At 30.2% G+C, this 17,283-nt stretch overlaps 3 protein-coding genes across 5 annotated transcripts in view; 1 reads left to right on the top strand and 2 right to left on the bottom strand.

The window, feature by feature from the left end:
* LOC137930144 (nuclear factor related to kappa-B-binding protein) overlaps positions 1-6,683 on the bottom strand; it is a 28,782-nt gene extending 22,099 nt beyond the window's left edge. For all 3 annotated transcript variants that reach the window (XM_068773277.1, XM_068773286.1, XM_068773294.1), the window contains exons 1-6: positions 6,008-6,683; positions 5,639-5,932; positions 4,583-4,699; positions 4,119-4,510; positions 2,143-2,270; positions 352-609 (exon numbers count right to left, since the gene is read on the bottom strand). In XM_068773277.1, coding sequence (XP_068629378.1) covers positions 352-609; positions 2,143-2,270; positions 4,119-4,510; positions 4,583-4,699; positions 5,639-5,932; positions 6,008-6,460 — 1,642 coding nt within the window. In that variant the 5' untranslated portion in view covers positions 6,461-6,683. The remainder of the gene's footprint in view (positions 1-351; positions 610-2,142; positions 2,271-4,118; positions 4,511-4,582; positions 4,700-5,638; positions 5,933-6,007) is intronic.
* Positions 6,684-8,402: 1,719 nt separating this feature from the next.
* Positions 8,403-15,277, top strand: LOC137928418 (serine/threonine-protein phosphatase PP1-beta catalytic subunit). The gene is made up of 7 exons (XM_068771413.1): positions 8,403-8,501; positions 9,776-9,907; positions 11,300-11,515; positions 11,818-12,009; positions 12,916-13,067; positions 13,397-13,531; positions 13,795-15,277. The coding sequence occupies exons 1-7, from the start codon at positions 8,453-8,455 to the stop codon at positions 13,891-13,893; spliced, it is 975 nt and encodes a 324-aa protein (XP_068627514.1). The 5' UTR covers positions 8,403-8,452; the 3' UTR covers positions 13,894-15,277.
* LOC137928434 (uncharacterized) lies at positions 15,102-16,798 on the bottom strand. The gene is made up of 3 exons (XM_068771414.1): positions 16,649-16,798; positions 16,349-16,555; positions 15,102-15,739 (listed from the first exon to the last, which is right to left on the bottom strand). The coding sequence occupies exons 1-3, from the start codon at positions 16,759-16,761 to the stop codon at positions 15,415-15,417; spliced, it is 645 nt and encodes a 214-aa protein (XP_068627515.1). The 5' UTR covers positions 16,762-16,798; the 3' UTR covers positions 15,102-15,414.
* Positions 16,799-17,283: the final 485 nt, after the last annotated feature.

Here is a 17,283-nt window from a genome sequence, read left to right as displayed (position 1 = left end):
TACATTCCTGTTTACAAAATCGTAAACAAAGATTATGATTGAATAAACTGGGAGTCATTCAAAATGCAAAAACTTATCCACAAACCCATATTTTATTATCCACTGCTACTTATTGCAGTGTCGCTAATAGAATTTTCATAATTGTCTAAACTCGTCATCATCAACACCACAGCCATAGGATGTCCACTGACTGTCCATGCTAGACTGCATCCAGCGTCTTCCGCCGAGTTTAAGAAGGTCATATGTCCAACTTGTGCGGGCGTTATACGGTTGCCCGAGGTCTCCACTACAAAATCTTAAAGAAAGCTCACATGCAATAAAATAACTAAAATATTATTTTTGTTAACTTACAATTATACCACGTGTTTAATGGTGCTATTGGCGACCTCATGACCGCCGCACACCTTGCATGCAGCTGTTGTTTAGAAGCACGATGCGCCGCTCTCGCCGGAAACAAAGCTCGTACCAGAGATAAGAAGTTCGCGTGCGTGGTCTCTGTTAAAGCTTCATCAGCATCTACTAAAGCCTCATCCATTGTTTCTGTGGATGTGTCCACTGGGAGAACTTCACCGGACTCATCTGCCAGTTCTATTGGTAGAGCCATCATATCTATAATATGCATTTAAATATCCATTAAAAACAATACAAAATTCAATAACAAATTTTTAAATAGTCATATTTGAACAATTCGTTGTGAGTTCACATCTTACACCAGAATCATAATTTTTGTTGAGAGATAGCTTAAACAGCAAAATATCAATAAAAATTGACATTTTATTTATTTGTAATAGTAATATACATGTGTTAAAATCTACTATTACGTTTTTTTAGTGACCGCCTAAAAAATGCCTTACTGGAGGTCATGGCACCTTTTGAATTACCCCATGTAATATCAGTCCTAGCAATCGAAGAATCTTGTGGCTTCCAAGTCGCATTAGACATGTATTCCTTTATTTATTCATGTTATTAACATAGGATCATTTACATGAAAAAACTGCCAGAGGAGCTCTCATCCTTGACAGAAATTGGATTTTAACTAGACAAATTAAGCTTGCCTGTAATGGTATCTGCCGTCATAAACCTACTAACTTTAAAATAATGTAAATAGATTTAGGCTGCCAACTAAAACTCTGTGAAACTGTAAACATCAATGGTCAAACTGCACCTCTCCATAAAAAAAATAAATGATTTCAACATAGTAAGCCGTTATTACTGTTAAAAAAAATCTGGATATATTAATGAGATTAATGGCCACAAAGAGATTATGTTACTTTGCAATTGGTAATGATTCTACATATAGCAGGCTCAACGAATTGCTCAGACGTGATTTAGTCATTATAAAAAACCGCAATTGAGATAGAGGTACCCTTTCAAAGAAAGGGTAGGGACATTAAACTGTGAGGGAAATTATCTAAGTTATGCCAGCGTTCTTAACATATTCACTGTTTTTAACATGTATAATTTTCAATAATTCTCATTGCATATATAATAATAATGAACCATAAACCTGCTCGATATTATAAACAAATCACATCAAAAACAAAATTATGATAAATAAATCATACTCTATTATTATATCTATTTAATATAAGACATTTAATCATTAGAATAACACATTTTCATAACCTATAACATGAGAATAGTATACAAATCATACTATGACATTTTAACAAAATTTTGGTTCCAAAATTATGAACAATGTAAAATTTGTGAATAAACAAATGAATCTATGGGGCACATAACATAAATATGCAATAAATGTAGTTTACTCTGAAGAAGTATAGTAGAAGCAAGTTTCTGGAACTGATAGTAAAAAAAATTAAATCTGTTTTTTTTCCTATTGGAAATTAATTTCACTTTGACTTGGTAGCAAAGTAAACCATTTTCATCTATTTTAAGTACTTTATTTAGTATCGTGTGACGACTGCAAGCTGGTAGCGCCGGATAAGTCTAAGGATAAAGCACTAGGTAGAGCAACGACATAGTCAAGGTCGCTAAAAGTCAATGGATACGGGCAGCGCAAAACTGGTTATCATAGCAAATTTTGATTATAATGGAATGATCTAATTACCTTGCAGAGAGCGTCTATAGGTTGACATGATGATAAATATGATCAACAGTATTTACATACATATAACTTACCAATTCCATCTAAATCTTCTAATTTAATAGGCACTGGTTGCAAGACTCTTGAATTTTGAATGGATCCCGCACATTCTAAAGGCTCTTGTTTTATGACAGTTTCCAGTTTTGAATCATTATAAGCCATACTACAAAAAACCACGAAGCAATTTTCAAAAAAAGGTTTATAATGAAAATAATTCTATACAAACAGAAGAGGTTTAACAAGATATTTGGATGCATATTTACCAAGTCTTTTTTTTAAGAAAGTATGGATAGGGTTTCTTTGACTTACTAACAGATTGAAAAAATATATTTCCTGTCTCTGCCTGCACATCCACAGTCGTTGTTTGTCATTGTACTCATACAAACAGGCACATTTATCAATCTTACAAGACCACTGTCATGTGTTTATTCAAGACAAAAGGGTTTTTCATACTAAACCAATTCTTCATTGAATGCAAAAATGGATTCTAATATCCAGTAAACCAAAACAAGTATTAATTTCATCAAATTTCAATAATATATTGACAACATCACAAGCAATATTAACCCTTTGCACACGAGGGCTCCAGAGCAGAGCCATTTAAAATTTGTCTTCAAACTCAAGGGCTCTGCTACGAAGACAATGCAAATAATTTTCAGTTTTTAACATAAGAACAAAAACAAATCGTTAAAATTTTTTTCAATTATATTTTACGGGTACATTGATTAATTTCATAATAAAAGAGACAAATAATTACGCAAATTCAAGACTGCAAGGAGGGCAATTGTCAAGAAGATCAATATGGAATACATGGAGTGATGTTAATCAGAAAGAATTTCTGGGCTTCATCGGAGGGATCTTGAATATGGGAACCATGCCGGTTGCAAATCTCCAGGAGTACTGGTATACCAAGTTCATCAGTAAAATTCCATTTTTTTCAGACATATTTACTCGAGATAGATTCTAGAAAATATTTTGGATGCTTCATTTACACAAAAATGCGCCAGTAGGCAGAAATACGTGCTTAAGGACCTGCATTCAAAAAGCTAATAACTTTTTACAATACAATCAATTTCAACAACAACAACAACAATCAACTCAAAATTTTCCGAATATTTTATACAGTATCAGTTGATTTGCATTGATGAATCCACTGTAAAATTTAAGGGGAATATATGTTTTATGACATATAATCCAGCTAAACACACTAAATGGGGAAATAGAATTTATGTTCTGGCCGACTCAACTACCAGTTATGTTTATTCGGTTTTGCCTTATTACGGCAGTATTACTTCTGAAAATCTTATAAGACCTGATCTGCCTTGTCAGTTCCAGAATTCCTTTAGACCTGTACAGAAAACTTTTGGACAATATTTCTAATCCTAAAGGTTATGAATGTATACCGACAGGTATTATACAAGCATACCCCTTGCTGAAGAACTGCTAAAAATGAATTGTTTCCTCACCGGCACAATCAAAACAAAAAACATGAATTTGTAAGAGACAGGAAAACAGTGGCTTACAGAATAGGCAAAACTCTAGTTCTTGCATGGTAGGACAAAAGGATTGTCACTTTACTCGTAATGTTGTGTACTCGTAATGCACTGGGTTTGACATCGGTTGATAGAAGAGTATGTGGTGGTGAATTGGTCAGAATACAAAAACCTAAAATTGTTATCAATTACACATAAAATATGCGTGGAGTAAATGGTGCCGACCAATATGCTGAAACATATTGTTTTCTGAGAAAATCCCTGAAATGGTGGAGAAAACTATTTTTCTGGAGGATGGAAATGTGTACAGTAAATGCATAAAGGGTATAGAATATACCCTGTTAACCCAAGGTTTAATACCACAAGCTACACTTGTTTAATTCTTTATAAAGAGACTGTGTGAATTATGAAGTAAAATAGTAATTTCTATTGAGATTCAATGTGGTTTGTTGTTTATCTTGGTCTCATGAATAAAATATTAAAATATTGTATAAAAAGTATAAAGTAGGAATACTAACCCATAATTAGGATATTTACTGTCAATAATTTCTTGTTTAATTTCAGAGTGATCCAACAGTTTCTTAGAATGCTTTGGACTTGCTACAGGATCTAAAAATGATGAGTTTTCTGAATCCGACTCTTCTTGTTCACATTTTATTTTTATATTTGGCAAAAGTGGTTTATTGTCAATATTGTCATGATGATCGTCTTTTGTCTTTTTAATTGCCGATTTTACATCTGATTTTATTGCTTTTTGATACATTTCTTTTTTAGCACCTCGCCGTAATTTCTGAATTGGACTTTCAGCCTTTGCACCACCAAACATAAGCTTTTTAGCTCCATTTACTATAGCAACTCTTTGCTTAATATCATCCAGCGTTATGCCAGTAGTATTGAGTTCTGGGTGATTCTACAAATATTTAATAATGATTATAGTAGGTTAGATTACCCAAAAATGCCTGTCAAAGTAGAACATGTATACCTCTCTATACTGTCTTCTTGCACGATGAGTTGCTAAAACATTTTTCAAACACTGTAATGATGTTAAATGCCCTGGATTGCTGCCGCCAAGTGTTCCTGATACATTGTTATCAACAGGCTGAAAACATGGTAATCAGTATTAATCACTCAACTTTCTGTATATATATTACTTAAATGAAATATGTTCTTTGTTAAGCTTTAAATTATAAAACCTTAAGACTTAGATGTACATAAGTCATGTATTTATCATAAGAACAATCCTTGTTTATTATTACATTTGTCACTTATGATGGAAATGGAAATCCTTGCAGAGCGTAAAGATAAAGAGCATCCATCTGACAATTAATACTCTATCCAGCATCATGTGATGCAAAGAAGAGTTTCAAAATTCACCTAGGACTATATTTGTGCATCTTTATAGGACAAATATTCCACATAAAATAAAATAAAAATAAATGTTTGTGTAAAGTTTATTGTTTTATCAATTATTTCTTCTTTTCAGCCTATATGATGCCCACTGCAAGGCCTACCAAAAGATACCTATGAATGAGGCTTATGCCTTGTTTCTATACACCATAATTGCCACAGTTGGCAGGTTTGGTGACCGCAGTGTGGTATTAGAGTATATTATAGTAGAGGATGCTGCTGCTCATCCTCTAGAAACTTGTTTGTCAGCAGTGGCAATCCTTCATAATTAAAGCAGCAGAGTAATTTTTATAAGATTGCATCCCGGGAATTAAACTTGTGACTTACAATTGCTAGTCTCAGTCATCTTTGACCAAGGGCTCCAACATCTAAATGAAAATATCTAGCCTGACCAATTAAAGAAGATAAACTATTTATAGCATAGCTTTGACATGTTGGAAATAACTTTCATTAGATATTTTTATCTTTAATAAATGCAAATTGTTTTAACTGTACAAAAATCTACAAAATAGAACCAGCTCATCTTTGTAGCCGCCTAGTTAAAATTTATATTTATGCTTCATAGAATTCTAACAATCACTTACATATTATCTATTTACAAATGTGAAGAAGAATGTGGGATTAATATTACCTGCCCCATTATTGACTGTTTTTTCTTTTTTACCAGACGTTCAGGAGCTCCATCAGGATAATTCTCATCTTCTGACTCCTCTCCACCTACTTCACTCCAAATGGCAGCTAGTTCTTCAAAATATCTTTGTTTGACTCTCATGTACAAGGGTTTATATTTATTTTTGGTGGATGGTTTTGGAGCTAAGAGTGGCAATCTGGGTAAAGGACCAGGAGGAGCTCCCTTAACAGCGGCTAACAAACGTTCTCGCGAGAGTAACAATTCCGGTAATAGCTTAGCATAATATGATCTTTTCTGAAAAGTTTTTACAGATAACATGAATAATATTTAACACAGAGTACTATATTTATACAGTTTATTGTCAATTACCTTGTGCTTTTGTTGTTTAGCTCTAGCTTTTTTTAGAAACTTCCTCATTTTAGCTATGTCTGGCCTGTAATTACCTTGTCTCAAATTACTATATAAATTGCTGAGTGGTGAAGTAAAATGAAATGGCTCATGATTAAATAACATTTTTAAAGTTTTCTCATTCTCCTCTTCACTGTTATCATTAAATTGAGGAAGTAATTTTGTGAGGTCATCTTTGTGTTTATCATCTAAACTTTGCCAGGTCTTTAAGGAAAAAAATTCTTTAAAGACACCATAGTCTTCACAGAGCTCTTGTGGGAGCTCCAAAGTATGGCCTAGAATGCTAACTGGTTCCATTATTTCCTCATCACATTCTGAGCTGCCACTAGTAGTCTCAGAGGAGCTACTACTCTCACTACTATAACTTTGTTCACTGTCCATTTTATCCTCTGCTTCTGTAACCTTATCAGACATTTTCGGGAACTATTACTTTACTTTGTCGTAAATAACTAATAATCGCGTTATTTTCAGTGTAGCATTGATATATTCCCTTGTTTAACTACTCTTGTTTACAAAAAGTAAATGCAATAGTGTAACATTGGAAACAATAAACCCTAAAGTCTTTTGCATTAATGTCAAGTTTTGTCTAAAATAAAATACAACGCACTCGTCAAACTCCGTCGTTTCATACATACTGTGCGCCAGAACGGCGCGTTACGATGAGAAAATAGCTTGACAATCCAAATCAGCGACATTTTGCCATTTCAAAATGGAATTTTAAAACAAAATTTATCTTGTCTATGTCTACCACCAGGATTTTACTCTTACCATATCTAGGAGAATGTCACAGATATAGCAATTTGTCTACAATTAGAACACTTTCGCAACTCTTGATGTTTTTCTTGTTTATAACGTAATAATTAACTTATAGAAAGTGTGCAATATTTTATTGAGAAGTTTACATTCAAATTGTCATCATAATACACAACTTTTAAAACAAACATTGCTCATTAATAAATAATAATATCCAAATAAATAAAACAGAATAAGGAAGATTTTTACGCTACAAAGCTTTCTTGGACCACCGTTGCATATAGTATTAATGGCCGCTAAGCAAGGACTGTTCGTTTAAATTATTCTCACAAAAAGAAAACGTTTTAAGAGATATAACGTTAAGGATACAGAGAGAGTTCTCTATCCTAAATTTTAAAAAAGAGTGTTGTGAGAAGTAAACCGCACGACTGTTTCATAGGAAACACAAATACAAAATGCTCCTTAACTGTATACGGATCAGGTAAGTGCTATTAACCTATGCAGCTCTTGCAGCTTCTTTGGACCGCTCTGTTATTTAAACTTATTATTTTGATTGTGAAAGTTATACGGCTATTTATACACCTGTAGCAATAATATCATGAAAGATTTCCACAGGCGCACCGCGAAAGAATTATAGTCCCGTTGCAATTTAGCCATTTACTCGAAGTCAATTGCTTGTGAGCAAAATAATTGTTCTTTACTTGTAATGTGACGTCGGTTAGGACTTGCGGATTAAGAATTGGGCGATAACATATGTAGGTTCAAGTACTTTCAATGTTGTCCAGTACCTATAAAAAGTCTCAACTCTTCAACCTCTTGTGACCCTCATTAGGTCTTATGTTAAGTGATGTTGATCAAACAATGTATAGTAATATATGTTAAAGCAATCATATGGACAAATTTTCTTTAAATAAACTCTAAAACAAAACAGCAAAACTATCGGTAAAGCTGTTCTCTAGCTTTATACTGTACTTATTTTACACAGCTATGCAACAGCTTGTAGCCAACAGCCGTGGAAAATACGTACACGGTGTAATATAATGCACTGTTCCATTTTGCTTGCGGTTGACTTCTATTCATTTAGTTATTGTCTAGGTAAACGACAGCTCGCCGGGGAATCTAAAGCTGCGCAGTTAGCCGGTCTTGGTGTAGGGCCGCTCTAAGTTTTAACTATCTAAATAAGTCGCCTTCAAATCGCCATGTAAGGGTCATAATAAACATTAGCTCACCAAGGACACCGTGGTTAAAAGTTAAAGATATGTTCATGGCCGAGGAAGAGAAACTGTTGAAAGGCATTTTATATTAAATTGCACATTATATTGCGTAGCAAATTGATTATCCTTATTTTATTAACGATGATTTATTCATAACCAGGAAGCACTTCCCGCGTCCGTTTCATTATTGTATAAAAATTATTAACACTACCCAGAAAATAGTACAAGCATTAAAATTTTCGACATTTCTCTGATATAACAACATAATGCAGTAATATAATAACTGTTGTTGCTTCAAGAAACTAGTTTTAATCAACTTGTTAAAAGATGTTTCCGAACACTTTAGGTTTAAAATTATCTGTGTTCGTTACAAAATGTGTGTATGATGGTGTACGGTTTGACTTTTTGTTTGACGTAAATTAATCGTGGTGTAGTAAATATGGCTGACGAACTCAATGTTGACAGTCTTATTCACAGACTTTTAGAAGGTAATATTTAATATTTCACTAATCAATTAGTTTTCGTACAATTTTCTCACCTTAAATTTCTATAAGACATTAGTTTTTGTAATATACTTTATTTTCTAGTTGCGTAATTATCACTCAGTGCATAGGAATAGAAACGTCAAACTCATAAATAAATCGATTATCCTCAATTCTTATCTGAATTTAGTTTTAGTATAAAGACCTTAAATCTAATACCAAAATCGTTTTTAATCTTTAAATAGACCAGGCACAGTAATTTTTACTTGTTAACAATTATAAGAAAGAATATTTTTCCGTTTATATCTGGCTAGAATTAATGGCATCTAACAATTTCATGGGCTTATTGTTATGCTTTGTTCGCATTATGTCTTACTTTACTTCTTAATTTCACTTTATCATGCTGCTTATTATGGGTTACGACAGTATACAGACAGCAACAGGAAACGGCAAGGCGAAAAGGGAAATTGAAAGACATCTTTTCGGGAGAATGTATGGTTTAACCCTAAATTATTTACAAAGTATTCAGCTAGAATCGTATAAGTTATTTTGATTCCCCATAGCCCTAATAATTTGCTCCACAAACATTAACTTTATTATTTTCACTACAAAAGTGTTTGCCCAATTTTAAAATTTAGTATTTCGCAATATTTCAGTAAATGAGCTTACAATTACATTTTTGATATAAGTGAAATTAATGAGACTTAAGTCAGTACTTTATGATTAAGAGCATAAACTGCTTTGGATTTCCATAAATGTTCTAATGTGCATATATATTTTCATTAATAATATCAATATTATGTATACATTAATTTAATTAATCAATAAAAAGAATAAACGAATGACAATTTTACTAGCAATTTACAGTAATAATTCATTGCATTCAATCATTTGCCCATTCCAACCATTTTTATAATACAATTTATAGCTAATTTAAATGCATGTTTTAAAATTGTATTGCAATGTCTTAAAAATTGTATTTGTTATTGTTTCAACTTGTAAAAAATGTTCTCATGACAACATTTCTGTAATTGTTTAAATCTTTATATAATTTCACCTTTTATCACTGCTTGATGTATAAATTAGAACCAAAAAGACAGCTTTTTGTGTTAGTGTTAAAAACCATTTTTTAAATGTATCTAGTTGCCTCTTTGGCTTAATAGTAAATATTTTTAAAATATTATTTGTAATTGGTCCTTATATGAAACAGAGCTGTACTTTTGGCTTCTGCAAAGCATTATATTAAAGTAAAAGAAATCAGTTGAAAATTTTTGCTACAGTTCGAGGATGCAGGCCTGGAAAAACTGTGCAGATGTCAGAGTCCGAGGTGCGTGGACTTTGCACCAAGTCACGGGAGATATTTTTGCAGCAACCAATATTACTAGAGTTGGAAGCCCCGCTGAAAATTTGTGGTAACTTGTCTATGTCTATTTTAATTTTATTTAGTTGCTAAAACAGATTTTTAGTATCCATAACAAATCATTATTTCAAATTAATAATGATTTTAAATTAATTTTTTTTTTCTAATGTAGACCTATTAATAATTTGAAGTTTTAAAATCCAAGGTTTAATTGATAGTGCTAATGTCTTTTTCTAACCCAATGTACCTTAAATTAATTTGATACTGTAGTGCATATTGTGTAATCAAAATAATTTGCTATGCCTAACTTTAGTATCTTTAGAAAATAATAATGCACTATTATAATTTCCTCATTTATAACAAATGAAATCAAACAAATGTCAAAAAATTTACTAAATTTTTGTTATTTAATTTGAACATACTTTTAAATTGATTCTAAGTTATGTTTGTATATTTACTTTCAACTTAGATGTGAAAGTGCTTATTAAAAAAATAGAGATATCTAAATTATAATAAAAACATGTCTATAATTAGCATCTTTTGGTAAAGAACCACATACAGCTTCTAAATTAAAAAAAATGTAGATTGGAAAACAGGAAGAGAGATATCTTTAAAATATGAAGATGGTGAGTCATTGTTGCATGACTACTTATAAGTGTTGAGTCATATTTATTATTGATAATTATGTCTACTGTGTGCAATGGGTGGTTGAAATTTACTTATTTAAAAATCGCTTAGATGATAGAGGGAAAGTTATATAATACTTGAAATTATATCTTCATAAATCTTTAGTTTAATAATCTTAACACTTTCAATTCACAGAAAGGTAAAACTCTAGGTTAGTAAGGGTCCCTAAAATTACTAATGAAACTACCTAAAATACGCAAATTCAAAAACATATTAATCTTTTGCCAAATGTTTATTTGATATATATGACCTTCCAATACACTAATCAATATTGGGCTTGTGTGATGCCCCAATATCTAATAAACATAATATTATGTTACTTTATTAAATAGCTTATAGACAATTACAAAGTATCTAGAGATATATATAGGATACATACATATATGTAGAGAATTTTTTATTGAGATATTACAGATGTGGCTTCAGTTATAGAACAGGAAATATTTATCAAGTTTCTGTCTACACATAATCAAGAGTAATCTCACATGTACAAATTGTATGGTTAACCATTGCAGTTGCCCATTTGAATCTTGAGATTTTTTCAAAACAAAAATGTCTTACATCATTAGCCAAAACTTAAACTTTAGGATATATCATCTAAAAATACAATCTCCTGATGATAACTTATTCAAAAATTAATTATTATGAATATTAATAATAACAAGTCATGTCAGTCTTTTATGTATTATGGAGAATGATCTGTATATATCTATACATCTTCATGGTTAAACTTAGGTAAAACTTTCCACAATTTCAGGTGATATTCACGGTCAATATACAGATTTGCTGCGTCTCTTCGAATATGGAGGTTTTCCACCAGAAGCTAATTATTTATTTTTGGGTGATTATGTTGATCGTGGAAAACAATCCCTTGAGACCATATGCCTTCTGCTTGCTTATAAAATAAAATATCCTGAAAATTTCTTTCTTCTAAGAGGCAATCATGAATGTGCAAGCATAAATCGTATTTATGGTAAGTATTTCTTATACAATTCCAAAAGAATAAATAAGGTTTTTTTTTTCATGTAAAAAATATTGTGTTTTAATCATTGCCTGCAATAGTGGTTTCATTCAGTTAGCATCAAATCATCACTCAAAATAAATTTCTATTTTAGATATAATGTGTAATATATTTTATTGAGTAGTTACTAAGATACTGTTTTAATTAATCACAAATATTTTATTAAATTTAATTATTCAAAATTTTGGTTTGTCTTTACATTACTTCTAATGAAAGATCTATAATATAAATATGTTTTCTTTTATTAATACCAGGGTTTTATGATGAGTGCAAACGTCGATACAACATAAAATTGTGGAAGACTTTCACTGATTGCTTTAATTGCCTACCAATAGCAGCTATCATTGATGAAAAGATTTTTTGTTGCCATGGTGGCCTTTCCCCAGACTTGCAAGGCATGGAGCAGATCAGACGGATAATGAGACCCACAGATGTCCCTGATACAGGTTAATCAGTTAAAATTAGTTAATAGTAGTTATGTTTGACAAATTTTAAAATATGAGGGTAGTCATATAAAGACACATAACAAAAAATAACTACCTTTATATTTTAATAATAGGTTACTACCAGTTAGTTAGTTCTATACATAACTAAACTGCCACTACCTTATCAACAGCATTAGCAGAGTAATGGCAATTAATTTGCACCTGTTGCGAATAAGAGATTTATGTATTTTATAATTGACTTTATTTTGTTTAATATATATTATTAGTTAGAGACACATATTTAAAAAAAATTGTCTTATGTCATATAAATGGATCCCAATAATATAAAAGACATACAACATAAATAGTTACTATTCACTTACAAGTGTATTTTGTAATGTATTTAATTTTTTGTAATGGCGCTCACTGTTCAAACTTTTCTTGCATTACACAAAAGATATTTTATAACAATTCTCATAAAGAATTATAAACAATAGATATCTGTAAATCGCAGTGTTATTAATACAATTGAAAAATTTATGCTTGTAATTGTTGAAGGTTTAAATCATGTTTTTGATTTCAATATGTCAATATTCTTATTAGAATAAAGTATTCTCAGTTTTTTTTTAAATATTATGATGCAATGGTTGCAATTGTTAAGAGTCAGAATATAAGTAAAGAATGTTTTGGATATTTCTGTAATGCTGTTATAAATAGATAGAAAATATGCACTGTATGATATTTATTTTTAAGCTAAATTAAAAATAAAGATTAATAAACTTATAATTACAAACTTACATAACTATGCAATTTTTACATTTAGTTATAAAAAGTAAGGTTACAAAGAACTTAAAAATGGTCTGTAATTGATATTTTGAAATAGGAAACTCTTATAGAAAAGACATTATCACACTTAAAATATTCCAGGTTTGCTCTGTGATCTGCTATGGTCCGATCCAGATAAGGATGTGCAGGGTTGGGGTGAGAATGATCGTGGTGTATCATTTACATTTGGTCCAGATGTTGTTAGCAAGTTTCTCAATAGACATGACTTGGATCTTATCTGTAGAGCTCACCAGGTATGTACTTAAGTTCTAAGGAAGTTAATTAAGAGCAAACTCTTATATAGCCTATGCAAGCCGAAGAATGTTATAATTATTAAAATTTTTTAATGGAAAAAAACATTTTTAATGTATCACCAATAAAGATTTTTTTTTGTAGTGAATGAAAAGACATTATTGTGCCTGTGGTTTTATCATGTTTTGATTTCATTCTGTTAAAATAATAACATGGTATTGGAGTTAGCAGCATATTGTTTCCTAAATTTATAATGCTTGAATATATGTTCGAGATTTATTTCCATAACTACAGCTTGTATTATATTATTATATATGCAATTTATTTAAAGGTTGTTGAAGATGGATATGAATTCTTTGCAAAACGACAACTTGTCACTCTCTTCTCTGCACCCAATTATTGTGGTGAATTTGACAACGCCGGTGGCATGATGTCTGTTGATGAGACACTAATGTGCTCTTTCCAGGTAAACTATGTTCAACATATTTATGCAATATATTATTCTTGTATGACACATGTTTATGGTTCATCAACAGCAATATTAAAATGGATTGTGGTATTTAACTTTTATTGTGGCTGGTTGAAATACTTGTAAATATATTGATATCTATTTAATATTCTGCCAATTGAATGTTTTATGTGTTTACTGTAAAGTTATTTCTAACAACAATGAGACTAGGAATTTATTTTTAGTCCAAACAATTTATACTTCTTGTAATGTACTTATAGATATTAAAACCATCTGAGAAAAAAGCCAAGTATCAGTACAATGGCATCAACAGTGGAAGACCAGCTACACCTCAAAGGTCACCTCCTAAAAAGAAATAACTGACGTTTAGGATCCAGTGTGCTGCACAGTGAGAAGAATGCTACAAATATATTTAATTATATCAAGTATTGTAATTACTATGTTAAATGTAGTCAAGAAACAGAGCCGAATAAAATGTCATTTATATTGTTAAAATTATTTATCAATTTGTTTGTGCCTTCTTATTTTTAATTTTTATTATAAATGTGAGTGATATTAATTTATGGATTTAGTTAACAGAATTTATTAATGGCAAAAGATCTTTTATTCGGCGTTGATTTCTGACTACAGCTTTTTCGATCCCTCACAGCTTTCGTAAGAATGTGCCCTGTTATGTTAGTGCTACACTTATCATTATATATGGTAGTAAATTTTTGTTCATGTCGATGTTGGTAACTGCAAACATTTTGAATGGGGTGTTCAACACAAGCTTGTCTCATTTCATCTATATATTTGGGTTGTAGTGGATCGAAAGCACTTTGCTTGGTTTATCATTCTGTAACTAATGTGCCTACAAATGTAAAGTAAACATAGGTCTTGGTATAAGTGACATTTATTGGTTCATTAAAAATTTCTAGTTTATTAAATTAAGACTTCTCTTTTTCCAAAACTTAGTTATACACATTTGTTTTTGTTAGAATTAGTGCTTTATTTAATTTATTGTGAAAAGAATGGAATTTGTTGCAGAGCTGGCCTAAGACATGATATTGACCTTCATCAATTATAGATAATTGTTAAGTGTTTTTCTTTTCAGTCAGGACTTCATTGCCACTCACTAGGATGCTTTAGGGAGTGAGATATGGATATTCCCAGTGAAATTAATGTTAATTTGCACTCAGTATTAATTCTTATGAATAATATGAAATAAGTAGGTGATTGGTAAAATTTGGCAGATTGGCAAAATCGCCTTACTGAGGCTATGTCTTCAATATGTAGTAAGTCCCAAAATGATGCAATCAATATACGACGGTAGAAGCAGTGTAGTCCTCGCAACAATAGTGCAATTCAATTATTATCATAAATATATTTAAATTATATGCAGTTATGCATTGTACAATTTTATTTTTTAGCTATTAAAATATCATATATTCAATAAATATTATTGATTAATATAAGAAGTTTTTGTTCTTTTTCATTTGGGTTCTGCATTTATAAAATTACTTGCAATTTTTGTTTAATGAAATAAAAATACATGAGTGATGAGTCTAAAAACCTTTAAAACCATTTGTTAAAATTTTCAGCCTTAACCATTTGTATTTTGCTTTCTAAATAATATATTACAAATCTTATTCTCATTTTTAACTATTTTGAATATAAGCTATTAACTAGTAACTTGTGCTGCAAAATTAGATTTATGTGATTTCACTTTATTACACTTGAAAGTTTTTCTTCTCTATTTTTATCTACACTCGTAAAAGAATAGTTTTATTAATATATTGAGTTTAATAAATACTTAGATATAAAATTTTGTTGTACTTTTCTCAGGTGTGTACAATTTTCTGAAATATAAATTTTACTCAATATTTATGGATATTATTTATTTATTCATATTCTGAACATTCCTTTACAGCCTGATTTATGTCATCCACATTAGTTTTCACAGGTATCATAAACTTCACTAGATTCTTATTATTTTCGATTTTATCTACAATCTTGGAATAAAGTTCATCATTTTTCTTTTGATATTTCTGTATATCCATTTGTAATGCTTTTAAATATCCTCTTTTGGCAGCAACAATTTTTTTCAGCCTATTTACTCTTACATCATTCTCTTGCACTATTGAGTCTAATACAACTTTTTGTTTCTGTAAATTGATCATATCAATAGCTTTTAATTGAGCTTTGACATCATTAAGTTTTGGTCTCCTATAACAAACAATAAATGTTACCATTTCTCATCATGCAATAAATAAACTGGGAAGTCTTACATTTATAAAGAGTCTAAACATTCTTAAAAGTATGCGGTACTAAAGTATAGAGTGTAAATCTTTTCTATAAAAAAACAAAGATATATATGTACATTTCATGACAGAGATCATGGAATGGTCTATGAGGTTGATTCTTACAAATGTATTTATAACTCCTGAATTTCTAATCCATATATATGTACCTATGATTTGGTTGTAAAGATTTTAAATTTAATCTTATAGTTTTCTAAACAATTAGTTCCAGCATTTTTATCATTTCCTACATTTCTTAAAAGTTATACTTTAACCAAGCTTTAATAATTTCAAATACAAATTTTCTAAACTACTGCTTACTACACTAATTTATAGCACACACCTTTTCATGGTATAAAAAACTTTGGCAAAGATTATTATAGATTTTGTCAAATTAAAATCAAATTTTCATTAAAAAAGTCTAAAATGACCGTATATTTGTTATTAAAGATAACAAAATAGTTATCAATTAAGAGTGACTCCAGTTAAATTGCAAATTTGCAAGTATTGTTTCTCCTTTTTTGCACAAACTTACCAGGCTTCTTGAGGGTTTAATTCTGTGAATTTCTCCTTTTGCTTTTCTAAAACGTATAATTTTACAGGCATATTTTCAAACTCCCACATATAGCTTATTTCCTGAATCATCTCTTTGAGTATACCTTGTTTAAGGAAATTAAACATTGGTACCCATTTGACACGTTTTAACTTTGCTTTCGGTACTGTTTGCAGAAAATCTTCATCTCTTAAATAAAATAAAGTTATAATGTTAAAGTACTTATATGGAAAACAATTTATTAACTTACTTTATTATTACACAAGAAATTTTTATTCATACCTCACTAAATTGGCTATATTACTAAATTCTTTGAGAATAGTAAAGTTATCAAATAAAGCTTCTGAATTATTCATATTTGATTCATTCTTTGGATCTTCAATTTGTTCTCCCATTTTCACAAATGAATATAAAAATAAACAAAACTTTCAAACTTTAATATATTATTAACGTTTTTAAAGCATAACGTCATCTAATGTCAAATTACTCCCACAGATGCCAACATAACACAAAAAAATATTGGGCGCGTCATTACACGCATAAAATGATGCTAACAAAATAGATGAAATCTACAAAAATTTATTAGAAGAGTACATTTAGTAACCGAATATTATCCTTTTGCGAGCTCAAGATCAATTAGTACGACATTTTCGGTGAAGCATTACAGTAATTTGTGATAGGGATTGTAAATTTAATAATTTTTAACGTTATTAAGATGTTTTAACGAAAAATAAAAAAGTATCTTTATTTCTCAGGAAAAATAGATGTATTACTTTGGGTGCTTATTTCTGATATTACACCTAAAAATCTAGTTATTAATATATAGTATTACTCTAAAGAATACAAAAAAAGCCAGGCTGAATGTAAACTATATTTTATGTATCGAACTAATTTCGTAAATGTCTTTTCATACTCTG

This window comes from Battus philenor, unplaced genomic scaffold (assembly GCF_028537555.1).
Source record: "Battus philenor isolate CCGP_79_NKW_IND1 unplaced genomic scaffold, ilBatPhil1.0.hap1 SCAF_11, whole genome shotgun sequence".
NCBI lineage: Eukaryota > Metazoa > Arthropoda > Insecta > Lepidoptera > Papilionidae > Battus > Battus philenor.
The sequence above is the reverse complement of the archived record's forward strand: the minus strand, read 5'-3'. Positions and strand labels throughout refer to the sequence as shown.